At 51.8% G+C, this 12,500-nt stretch overlaps 1 protein-coding gene across 7 annotated transcripts in view; it reads right to left on the bottom strand.

The window, feature by feature from the left end:
* PKNOX2 (PBX/knotted 1 homeobox 2) overlaps nt 1-12,500 on the bottom strand; it is a 298,309-nt gene that overhangs the window by 67,312 nt on the left and 218,497 nt on the right. For 5 of the 7 annotated variants that reach the window (XM_070782943.1, XM_070782942.1, XM_070782949.1 and 2 more), the window contains one exon: nt 2,997-3,136. The exons of the other annotated variants lie outside the window; for them this stretch is intronic. In XM_070782943.1, the coding sequence (XP_070639044.1) occupies nt 2,997-3,136 (140 nt within the window). The remainder of the gene's footprint in view (nt 1-2,996; nt 3,137-12,500) is intronic. 7 annotated transcript variants of the gene reach the window in all.

Here is a 12,500-nt window from a genome sequence, read left to right as displayed (position 1 = left end):
TGTCTCCTGCCGCCCTGAAGACCTGGCCAGGGAGGGGCCTCCCCCACACCTCCATTCTTCTTCGGATCTGGGAGGGGCCTCAGAGGGGGCTCCCAAAAGTCAGAGCCGGGCACTAATCTCCATGGAAAGGGTCTGGTTACATTTATTGACATGAAATGCAGACTCCCTGATGTGCTCTGGAGCGCCGCTGCCCCAGGCAGGCAAATCTAATTAGAATTACCCGACCCTGCAGGAGGCGGGGCCCCCTCCTCCTCCCTGCCTCACCCCCCAACAAGGGCTGTGGAGAGGGCGACTGGCACTAATGGGAGAGGTGTGGTTGTGGGAGACAGACACCCTGGGGCCCTGGGACAGGAAGGGCTGCAGAGGAAAGAACCGGGCAAGGATGCTGACGTCTGTCCGCTTGGTCGTCCTGAGAGGCTGGGTGGCAATGTTTGGCTGGTTCTTTGGTGGCATCAGCTCGGGGTTTCTTCTTCACCTTCAGACAGTTGCAGAGATTATTGTGCAAATGCCACGGGCTGTGAGGGGACCTGCCCCACAAAGGTGAGACATGTTGATTGAAGGACCATCTGGGCCTCCATACATCAAGTGACACCATGATGGACCGTGGGAGGCAGCTCACTTCCTGGCTGGGCCTGGGTGGGGCATGACCCTGGGGTCTTGGGAAGGGCTATGGAGCACGTGGGTCCCACTGGTGGGACATAGAGAATTGTCTGCTTTGTGCTAGACATGGAGCCGGGTGCTGACATGGGTTGTCTCATTATTCTTGCTGGACCAGTGATTAGGCTCTATCGTGAAACCAATGCTGAGATGAGTACCAGGAGAAGGGAGGATTCAAGTCTAGGTTTCCAGAAGCTTTTTGTCACACCACTAACTGGGGGTCTTTCTAGACTACGATCGGTGCTCGCTACATGCCCTTGCCCCCTGGAGTCTGGGAAGGGGTCGGGGACCCATCTGCAGTGGGCACATGAATCACCCGGGATCTCGTCAAAGAGCAGAGCAGGAATCCCGAGGTCGAGTGAGGCCTGAGAGTCAGTGTCTCCAAACAGCTCCCAGGGGATGCGATGCTGCCAGTCCGGATTGCACTCGGAGCATGTCGATCACTATCTAAATGAGGTGTGATGACTGTACCCCAACACATTTCAGAGGCCATGTCACTCTCCTGTGCCTGCTTCTGTTCCCCACAAAGGCACAAGCCCACCACATAGTTGAACTTATAGACCCCATGCAGCCTCGTGTCCCCACACCCAGCTACTCTGGCCAGCGGCTGTGCTGGGAACTCACCAGGCTCTCCTCTGCCTGGAAGCCACCCCCGCCTCCATTTCTCCTCTTGCTGAGCAGTCTTACTCAGGTTTCAAATCAAGCTTGAATACTGCCTCCCCCTTGAAGCTGTCTCTGTTAAAGCTCTGACCACTCTGTGTTGGTTTCTTGTTCTCGTTTTCAGAGAGTCTGGCAAGAGCCCGCACATTACCTTTATAATTTACCCTCTTTCCCCTGCGCCCAGCACAGCACTAGTAACAGCAAGGACTCAATGCCAAGGTGATGGGAGGACAGGAGCACTTACTGGTCTGTGTTGCGAGAGGGGGAGCTGGAATCTTTCTTAGGGTCTCTGACTGGCCCTGTGACACCAGATCCAGGCATTCTTCAGAGCCCAAGGCAGAGGTCTCTATGCACAGGAGCTGGGCCTGGCCTGAGTGTGTGTGTGTCTGGGGGTAGGGGGATGGTCCTTGGGGGGCAGGCACTGTGTTATCCAGGCCTGGGAAGAATCTCCAGTCATGATCTAGGGATCAGGGCCCATTGCTCTGGACTTCCAACTGTTGGATTAGAGGCATTTATTCAGCCCATCTGAGTGCCTACAGGTAGTGCCAAGGATAATTATGATAACAGCTAAAATTACGACCATTACCATAAAGCCTGTCAGGACCGGGGGCAGGCAGTGGGGGTGAGTGAGGAAGGACTCAGTCCTCTGATTCACCCTGGGTGGGCCGGTCCGAGTGTGGGTGGCCTTAGCGCCCACTGCAGGGCTCGCCCAGTGGAGGTTAATGGTGCTGATGCTCATGGCTGTTCGTGCCTACACACAAGTGGATGTGCACAAGGGTTTGACCTCAGTACCGACGCCTCCATACTTAGGCATCTTTTCTTAGTGATGTGGGCTCCCCATGGATAAATGATGGCTGAAATCCCTGCCAGGGCCTCATCAGATCTGCCTTCCGAGGACTGCACCTTCACTTCACCCGTGTACACAAGACGGACCAGTAAGTCCCTGAGCCTCACCCACCCTCTGCAACAATCAGGGCCCAGCCCTGGGTGCCAGGGGCTAATGCAGACTAAAACAAGACAAGCAGCCTGCTCCCTGCAAGCAGCCCCTCTCGGGGAGGGTGTCAGAACCTCCACCGTCACGTACAACCTCTACTGCTGAAAACCAAAGTCAACCGTGAATCACAGCGTGGGCCAAGAGGTAGCTGCATTACATCCACCTGGATTGCTTGTTAAAAATTCATGTCCTCTTCCTACAGCTTGACCTACTGATTCAGCATTTCCAAGCACGGAGTCCAGCTATGCGTGTTCTAACAAGCCTCCCAGAGGCTTTCAGGTGGACTCAAGTTCGCGCATGAATGAGTCCTGGACCGTGTGTGTTGGAGTGAGGGTGACAATGGGCACTGGGGCCGGGACAGTCCTGAGGCAGCTCTGAGCGGTGGGGGGGTAGGGGCTTCTGATGCTCATCGGGACTCATCCCCCCAGTTGGGCTGGGGAGGGCCCCTCCTGGGAGACACAGCCCAGGCTACATTTCCCTCCCTGGATGATTCCAGGAAGCTGGAGCCCACCCTGCGTGGCCAGCTGAGGGCTCTCTGGGGTGATTTCAGAGGGAAGCGGGGAAAGCCCTGGCTACTGGCTTCCATGAGCCCACCCTCGGGCCTGCACTCTCATCTCTCGGGGCTGGGCTGGGCCTGAGGCTACCTGGGGGCTTCTGAGCGCAGCCCGGCCGGAGTGTCTCCTACCTGTACACAGCGCGCTTGTCAGCCTCCAGCTGGGCCTGGGGGTCAATGGGGGCGGTGGGCACGGGCGTGCTGGCAGCAGCTGAGGGCGTGGAGATGTGGACAGCCTGGGCCTTAGAGGGGGCTTGAGCGGTCGCCGTCATCTGCAGAGACAAGGGAGAGGAGGTGTGGGTTAGTGGGCCAGGACTGCTGGTTCCCCGACTGGAATCGTGAGGTCTACATCGTCCCGTGTTGTGTGTGTGGATAAGAGAAAAGGTACAGAGAAATGCGAGTGTATAATGAGCACCCATATGTACATGTGTTACAAGTGGGCAGAGAGCAGGCGTTTCTTCAAAGCAGAAAGTTCTGGAGAACAGTTTAGGACCATCCAAAGCCAAGTGATGCTGAAGTGAGCTCACTTTAAAAGCCATAGTTCTTAATGCAAATTAAGGTGGTGGCCTCTGCCCAGAAGCTGGGGGAAAAAAAAAACCCGAATGATGAGCCCTTTAAATTTTGCTTACGAGTCACTTGGGCTGTGCCGAGCAGTGCTGCGTTTGATTCTGTGACTTTGGAGGGCAGGAAAAAATTAGCTGAGTCAGTTCTCAGTTGGGCAAAGATTTATTCCATTTAACGTAAGCCAGAGGTAACTGTTTTAATGGTTTTGATGGATAACTGAGTGTTCTGCAAATTTTGGTTTACCTGGGCACTTGAAGATAAGCGGGTTTTAGTGGACAATGAGCAGATTTCTGTTCTCAACTCTAACAAATATTTGGAGTAGTCATTTTCCTCCTCTGTTACATGCCTTGGAAGGTGTCCCAAGTTTACATCAATCAGAGCACCTTTTAAAAATATATTGGACTTTCTGTATAAGATTTCATTTGACAAAATGATTAAATGGCTTTAAAATTTTTGGCAACAACCATCATTACAGAACTTAATGCTTTTATATTTTATTTTCTTTGATTAAATGGATCCCTGAAACATCATATGTGGTGATAAGCCTCAACTGTTGCCTTCCTCCAGCCTGTCCACAGCACCTCACAGCTCTCATCCCCTCTGCTCTTGGGACTTGACATCCTTGTCTGCCTCTCGAGATAACACCTTGTTCACTCCTTCATCCCCAGCACGCGGATGGCACAGAGTGAATGCTTGGTATCTCTTGAGAAGATGAATGAGGGACTAACGAGTGAACACACCTTGAGAGAATTATGTTTTCCAGCTGGAAAGTTCGTCTTATGATCTAGGTCCCTGCTTCCTAGAAGAAAGAGTATGGTATTTCCACAAATACGTGACTGGTGGTGCCAGTGGCCCCCAAACGCTTGCTGTCTCAGTTTCTTCATTAGATCTGTCAGATGCCACATCTTCAGAGTGAAATAGAGTCCCTCTGCCCCTTGCTCTCCCCCTTGCTCTGCCTCATTTCACAGCCCTTATCGTGACCATGTATTGCACAACCCTTGGACTAGACACTACACTACTTGCTATTTTCTCTCCCACCTCCAACTCAAATTTAAGCTCAAAGACGGCTGATTAACAGTTGTGTTTGCAGGGCCTAGAATAGCCTGGCACTAGTTGATGTTCAACAAATATTTATTGAATGAATGAGTGACTGATGGTAAATAAAATTGAGACTATAAAAGAAATATACTGTCTCCTCATCATTTTTTGTTAGGTAGAGATATTCTTGTCTCTGTTGGCTGAGCTGGGGGAACTTTCTCAAACTTAACAGGCTAGACAGAACATCACGATACCTTGAGGCCAGCAAGGTACCACACTTGACTCCTACTGTCTCCTGTTAATAGCTTTTTGACTTACAGCAAATCCCTCAGCTTTCCTAAGCTCCTACTTTCTCATCTGTAGGCAAACTGGTGTCCTTTTAGGATTCACGGGTATTAGGGCAGCAGTCTATGGGGCCACAAACTGTAGGACCCAACTGGGTGATTGAGCATGCACAATAAGGGAGAAAGTAGAAACAATCACTGTTCTAATCTTCAAAATACAGAAATAAGGTGCAATCAGGAAAACTAAATACTTCTAAATTTCACATTGACTTGGACCGGTTTTTTTTTTTTTTTCACTCACTAATGCAACTGATTATTTTCCCAATACTTTTTGAGTTCCCACTGGGTACTTAGGCACTGGGGTGACTAGGATGAATGCCTGCTACAATAGTGCCCACTTTCTGGGTTTAACACGCTAAAGAGCAGGAGAATGTAGTAGACAGAGATGCCGTAAATGACCTCCTGTGATTTCCTCATGGAAAACTTGGACACATGGCCCGGTGGACAACTGTGTGGATTATTAGGACCCAACACCCAACGGATGGCAATGAAAGGAGAGATGTCAGTAGGAGAAAGCCTTCTGGGAGATGCTACATTCTTTCTCCTCGACCCTCTTCCTCGATATTTTAATCAGTGACTCAGAAAAGTTCTGAAAAAACGCTTGACAAATTTATGGGTGACATGAAACCTGGATCCAAATGATCTTTACGGATTTTGGCAATGTGCTAATTCTAATAAGATTAATTCTCATCTAATAAGTTGGAATTTAAACTTCTAACACTTTGGCCAGAAAAAAAAAGGTCGATAATATAAGTACAGAACGGGAGATGTGGTTTAGCACCATGTTTCAGTTGACAGCAGGCTCAGTCTGTCCAAAGTGTAACGTTGTCTGTCAAACAAACCTCTATACTGATGCTCTGTGAGGATCCACGAGCAGAGGCGTGGCTCATGCAGAGCTTCCAACCCCACGCACTAAGCTGAGACGTGGCAGAAGGTACACTCAGAGGAGAGTGGGCCAGGCTGCTGAAGGGATTCCAAAGAACATTTGCAGGGATCTGCAATAATACTAAGACGTAGAAGGCAATGGCACCCCACTCCAGTACTCTTGCCTGGAAAATCCCATGGATGGAGGAGCCTGGTAGGCTGCAGTCCATGGGGTCGCTGAGAGTCGGACATGACTGAGCGACTTCCCTTTCACTTTTCACTTTCATGCATTGGAGAAGGAAATGGCAACCAACTCCAGTGTTTTTGCTTGGAGAATCCCAGGGACGGGGGAGCCTGGTGGGCTGCCATCTATGGGGTCGCACAGAGTCGGACACGACTGAAGTGACTTAGCAGCAGAAGCAATACTAAGAAAGATCTGGGGGATGGGTGGGAGATGGAGGGACATGCGAGCCCCCTTTGAACCACTGAACCCGGGGTTAGATTGTGCAAGTTCTGTACTGTGGACTCCAAAGTGTCAAACTGCAACCGACACATCAAACCTGCAACACATAAAGCACATTTGGGTTCGACCCACATAGTAAGTTTCCAAGCCTCTGAGCTCTCCAAGGCTGGGATGCACTGCCTCCAGGAAGTTGTTTCCACTGGCACAGGGGCCAAGCAGAGACTCACCCGGAGATGGTGGAAGCTCCCTAGCTGGATGTGTTGGCTTAGGTGGTATCTGAAAAAGCACCTTCTTTTAAAAAAAATTTATGTATTTATTTTTGGCTGCAACGGGGCCAGCTGTGAGAGGGCTTTCTCTAGTCGCAGCTCCAGGGGCTACTCTCTAGCTGTGCGAACACTTCTCACTGCGGTGGCTTTTCTTGTTGCAGAGCACGGGCTCTAGACTGTGGATTCAGTAGCTGTGGTGCGCGGGCTTTCTGTAGTTACGGCACACGGGCTGATTTGCCGCATGGCACATGGGATCTTCTCAGACCAGGGACTGAACCCGTGTCCCCTGCATTGGCAGGTGGATTCTCAACCACTGAACCACCAGGGAAGTCCCAAAACCCCTTCTATTAATAGCAGTGACAGGCCATGAGAATGCTTACACCATCACTACCCACCCCAAGCGATGGCACATGGCTCCCATTAGATGACATCCGGTGTGTAAAAGTGCTTTGAAACCCTAAAGTTTTGCCCACAGGGAGGGTGGTTGTAGTTATCAAACACAAGATTTCCAGAACATGTATCTTGCCAAAAGCAAAGCACAGCTATGTGCACAGCTCATTCAAGAGTAAAATACACGTGGGCTGGTGTGCTCTGCTGGGCTCAGTCCTCTAAAGGCGAATTTCCTGTGTCCTTGAAGGAATCTACAAGGGGCTTCTTCTATGCAGATGAGCTTCTAGGAGCAGGAGGGCTGAGGGGAGGGGCTTGTTTTCCTCTGACCTCCCATTTCTAGGCAGGACTTCAGGGAAAGATGGGGCAGAAGGGCCTTCTGGGGTCTAGAAGAAAGCGTAAATCAAAAGCAGTCATTGCCAGCATCCCAAGAGGCTCTAGTTGAGAGGCTGTTGTTGGGGTTCAGAGAGCCGGGGAGCTGGTCTGAGGAGGACAATGATTCAGATTTATTTAACTCCTGGGGGTTAATTCAGCAAACTTGGCATTTCCTCCAGGTTTGGAGAATGAGTGTTTATCTCCAAATAGATTTCTTTATCTAGCCAGAGACACCCATTTCTCAAGAACTAGAGCGCAGAGGGAGAGGCCCACAGCTGTCCCAGGGCCCGGGGGCAGGGGGAAGAGGGTGTTGGGTGGTGAGATTTTGGCAGGAGGTTCTGGCCCTACAACAGAGAAGCTGTTGGGAAAGATTGCATGGATGGAGGGCAGAGATCCCTTGCTCTGGTCAATGAAGGCCAAATGATAATTTTTCGGGAATTTTGCAAGTTTGATAATCACATTAACAGCTTGAGAGTGGCCATGGTGGGAGCAATCACACCATGGAAACTGACAAATGTTGCAAATCAAATCCTTTCCCAAACCCCACCCTGACAGCTGGTTGTTAAATATTTACAAGCACACCCCTAACATCAGAGTTTCTCTCCAGGTAACGTTCTCTTGTTCTCCTCAATCTGTAGTGAAGAGACTACACTCTCTGAGGCCACTTGCTGTGTCTCCAGCTGGTCCCAAAAGCGGCCACTCCAGACTAGGAACCCTTCTCCAAGGAGAGCCCTGGACATCCTCCCCAGACAGGCTGTGAGCCTTGATTAAGAAAGTAGGGGACTTCCCTGGTGGTTCGGGGGTTAAGAATCCGCCTTCCGATGTAGGGGATGCGGGTTCCATCCCTGGTTGGGGAACTGAGATTCCCACGTGCCACGGGGCAACCAAGGCCATGGCCACAAATACTGAGCCTGCAAGCCGCAGTGAAAGGTCCCGCGCCCTCCAACTAAGACCTGACACAGCCACATAAAAAAATATTAAAAAGAACAAGAAAAAACTGGATACAAAGAGTGGATAGGGACAGGTGACAGCATTCCCCAGAGGCCTGCCCGAGGTGAGCTGCACTGCCGGGTCCAGAACCTACACAGGCTTCTAAAGTCCCCATCGCCTCTCCTAGCATGGGGTCCTTGCATCCCACAGATGCTCTAACCCACTGGACTCTCCGCTATCAATCAGCTCTGATCCAGCCCTGCATTAAGCCTGGAGCTAAAGGTCCCTGCCCAGATTCTCCATTTGTGACATGGTGAGATGAAAGTTCCTGATGCCCCAGCCCCAATCCTAAAACACCAAGGGAAGAGTTGGGGGGTGTACGCTGTGTGTGTAGGAAGGCAGGAAGGCAGAATCTGGAGGGGCTTAGAGATCCATCCCCTCAACAGTCTAGTCTGCCATGAGAACAAGCAGAGGACGCTGGCATGGCTTACGAGGTGCTTGCTGATACTGGATTAGACAGGTTCACCCGGGTACCTCCCACATGTGCTTTCTGCAAACCCTGGGCCTCCAAGGTCTGCACCCCCCACCACGACTCAGCCCAGACAGCACTCCTGAGGGAACACCCCCTCATCTGACATGGCAAGGTGGGGCTGCCCATCCCCAGGGCCTGCCGGCCAGGTCAGGGAAGCCTTGTGTTTTGAGAACATGGGGGCCTACACAGGCCCAACCACTAGGGGCCGCTGAGGCTCCAGGAGGGCTGGTCTGCTCTGGGGGGCGGTAGAGCCAGATCTGGCTTCCCCAGTGGCTCAGCAGTAAAGAACTCTTGTGCAACGCAGGAGACTTGCAGGAGACCAGGGTTTGATCCCTGGGTTGGGAATATCCCCTGGAGAAGGAAATGGCAACTCACTCCAGTATTCTTACCTGGAAATCCCCATGGACAGAGGAGCTTGGCAGGCTACAGAACACAGGGTCGAAAAGGGTCAGACACGACTGAGTGACTAAAAACAAACAAAAGGCCAGATCTGGTTTCCTGTAACCTAGATGGAGTCCAAGGACCTGGAGGTCAGGGCTTGAAGCCATTTAGTAAATATCAGGTTTGGCCTGAGCAGTGGGGAGGCAGAGAGGGTACAATGGATGGTTTTGAGGGGAGGGCACAGTCCAGGGTGCTCAGGCCTGGACCTGCTCACTGATCCAGCCTCATCTCAGGTACAGCACCCCTCTCCCACCCCGCCCCCCAGCAGACCCTCCTGGGTGGGGGTGCCCAGACACGCCCCATGATTGACATCTTCACGCCCCCGCCCCCACGGCTGCCTCAGCAGAAAGGGTCCAGGTTTCCCCGCCTGGTGTCACCCGCCCCACACCGGTCACCCCGGCATGCCATCGATGCTGTGGTCACTCTGTCTGAGACACTAGGGCTACAACAGTGAATAGAACAGACATGTTCGCTGCCCTCCAGGATCCCCCCCGACCACGTGTGAACACACGTCTCTTTCAAGACTCAGCTGGAGGGAGTGTCAGCCCTCCCGGGAAGCCTGTCCCAATTCTCCACGCCCCTGTCTAGGTGGAGAAGGAAATGGCAACCCACTCCAGTATTCTCGCCTGGAAAATCCCATGGACAGAGGAGCCTGGTGGGCTCCAGTCCATGGGGTTGAAGAGAGTCAGACACGACTGAGCAGCTAAGCCCTGACCAGGTAGCCCCGCTCCCTGCCTCCTCTGCACGTGTGGTGATGGACCTTAAACCCTGTAGCACTTCGGGTCCTCTTCTATCCATCTCCCCGAGTGGACTGGAGTCCAGCTCCCATCACCAGCCCTGGCTCCCATGGGCTCCAGGCCTGTCTGTGGAATGGCTGAATGACTGACTGAATGAGGATACGAGAGCATGCATACTCAGTCATGTCCAACTCTTTTGTGACCCCATGGACTGTAGCCCACTGTCCTTGGAATTTCCCAGGCAAGAATACTGGAGTATTCTTGTAGATTCTTGAAGGATCCTCCCACTGATCTTCCTGACCCAGGGATCGAACCTGCATCTCCTGCATTGCAGGCAGATTCTTTACCAGTGAGCCACCAGGGAAGCCCAGGAAATGAGAGAGTGGCATGTTGAAAGGGTTAGGGATCCAAAACCAGGAGGAGTCAAGCATGGTTCCTCCAAATATGCCCCAACCCAGTCAGCTCAAGGAAAGGAAGGGCTGGAGGAGAGGAGGGTAGTCCATTTGGCTCAAAGGGGTTCCTGCAACAGCAGGCCTGGCGCATCTGCCTTCTGATTCCAGGACCAACCAGATAGAACAAGCCATGCAAAGAAGTTACTTTGTGGTGCAAAATGGAGGTCTTCAGCAATTAATTAATTTTAAAAGGGTTTGTAGGCAGTGGCTTACAGAATGAAACTTGAAAGTGTTTGCTACCCTGCCTGCACTGCTGGGGTGACTGACCATACACCTAAAGGGAGGAAGACCATGGACTGTGATCCAACTCTTTCACTTCCCAGCTTCACGCACTTTCACGGGCGCTGTCTTCTCCCCATCTTTCCCTCCATCCCTGGAGGACCCTTTGCTTGTATAATAGTCCCACAACAGTGAATTCAATTAGGCCCTTGAGGGTATGCGTATATGTGTGTGTGTGTGTGAGGGAGTGTGTTTACAGCTAGAGACACATACTTGATATCCCTACTGTGTTCCCAATAAAAAGGAGAGTAATTAAAGTTCAATCCAGTCTTGTCTACTGGAGACATACAGAAGATCAAGAGAAAAAAAAAAAAATCAATGTCAGGGTCATGGCTGAAAGAAAGCTGGAAAACACCATGGTACCCTTCACATCCACACTCTCAGCCGCCCTGTGAAGCAAGGAGGGCAGAAGTTATTCCCATTTTACTGACGCAGAAGGGCTCCCAATAAGCCATAAGCTCCATTAGGGCAGGGACATGTGTCCCTGGCACATGGCACAGGTTTGCAAGACCCATGGAAAGCCCCTTGTATTTATTAACTGGTTGAGTGAATGAAAGAGATAATATTGAAACTTCTTGTCCAACTTTGTATAATTCATCAGCATTGGAGTGGGACAGGCTTAGGATTCTGAATTCCTGTTTTACCACGTTGACTTGAGTCAGCTCGCTCTTCTTCCTCCAGACCGCAAACTCCAAGGACAGCATACACCTCAGGGCTGTGCTCACCCACCCCCATCCCACCCTGCTCCGCAGATATCCGAGCTCCTAGAAGATCAACTGGAAAAGGGGGTGGGGAGGAAGGCAGGTTCCAGCTCCCTAGGCCCGCTGCTGACGGATCACCTGTTGCCTGATTTATTTTAAGCTTTGTGTACTTCGGCCATCAGCTATTTTTGTCACTGTTTAGAATGCTCATCCTGCTTGCAGGCAAGAGGATAGACAATAAAATATCTGAGTTTTTTTTTGTAAATACAAGAATTCGAGTAGGAAGTTCGTCAAATAAAAACCCTAGGCAAGGCCATGAGAGCACGGGTGTCTTCTAGCAAAATCCTGTGGCTAGGCCACTGTCTCCTAAGCGAGGCTTAAGGCCCCATGGTCAGACCTGAAGGCTGTTTTCGCCTTTGCCACAGTGAAGAATCCAGGCCTGGAGTGAGCTGGAGTTCAGGAGCATGTCCTGTTGAAAGACATGGGTGGCCCAAGCAGGCCACGGAGAGAGGTCACTGTGCACAGTGAGAAGAAAGGCCCGGCAGAAAATAAAAAAGAAAGAGAAGAGTCCGTTTTGATGAGTCAAAGCGAGGGAAGGCAGGTCACCCATATGGTCCCTCTGGTGCTGGCCCCAGGGGCAGAGGGAGCCGTCAATCACAGCCACAGAAGAGGCTTTCAAAGCTGTGGAATTAACTCTAAAGCTGCAGAGTGCCTCACCAGCAGCTGAGCAGAAGGTCCTGCATGGCAGGGGGCTCCTACCCGTAAAGAGATGAGAGGAATGTAAAGTGTGAAAACAACTGAACCCGCTTCTGCCTGGCCCAGCTGCATGGCCTGGATGGAGGAGGGCATTCACAGCCAGGGGCCCTGACTACTTCCCATCCCCCTCCACCTAATGAAGCCAGCGTGGGGATCCTAATGACTGATCAAAGCCCTTCCAGCTCCCCCAGGTATCTGCTCAGGCCTCTGCTCAGAGAGGGCACGATGCCTGGACAGGGAGGGAAAGAAGTTACTCAGAGGGCAAGAGAGACAGGTCTGGTCTCCCCCGACATGGCTGGCCCAGCCTTAGCCTTGCCGGTGCCGCATGGGGGTGGGTAGCATCATCTGGACCCCTCATCTCCCAGCACGGCATCTGAACACCATTCTCCTGGCTCTGAGGGTGGCAGGAGGATGGAGGGGGTGGGGGGTGGGGAGGAGTCCCAAGCAAGGGTTTGACTCCCTTCTGAAGTGAGCTTCCCATCTGGGTCCTGAGCTGAGAGTTCTGAC

The sequence above is a fragment of the Bos indicus genome, chromosome 29 (assembly GCF_029378745.1).
Source record: "Bos indicus isolate NIAB-ARS_2022 breed Sahiwal x Tharparkar chromosome 29, NIAB-ARS_B.indTharparkar_mat_pri_1.0, whole genome shotgun sequence".
In the NCBI taxonomy this organism is placed as follows: domain Eukaryota; kingdom Metazoa; phylum Chordata; class Mammalia; order Artiodactyla; family Bovidae; genus Bos; species Bos indicus.
This window is presented reverse-complemented; position numbering and strand designations above follow the sequence as displayed.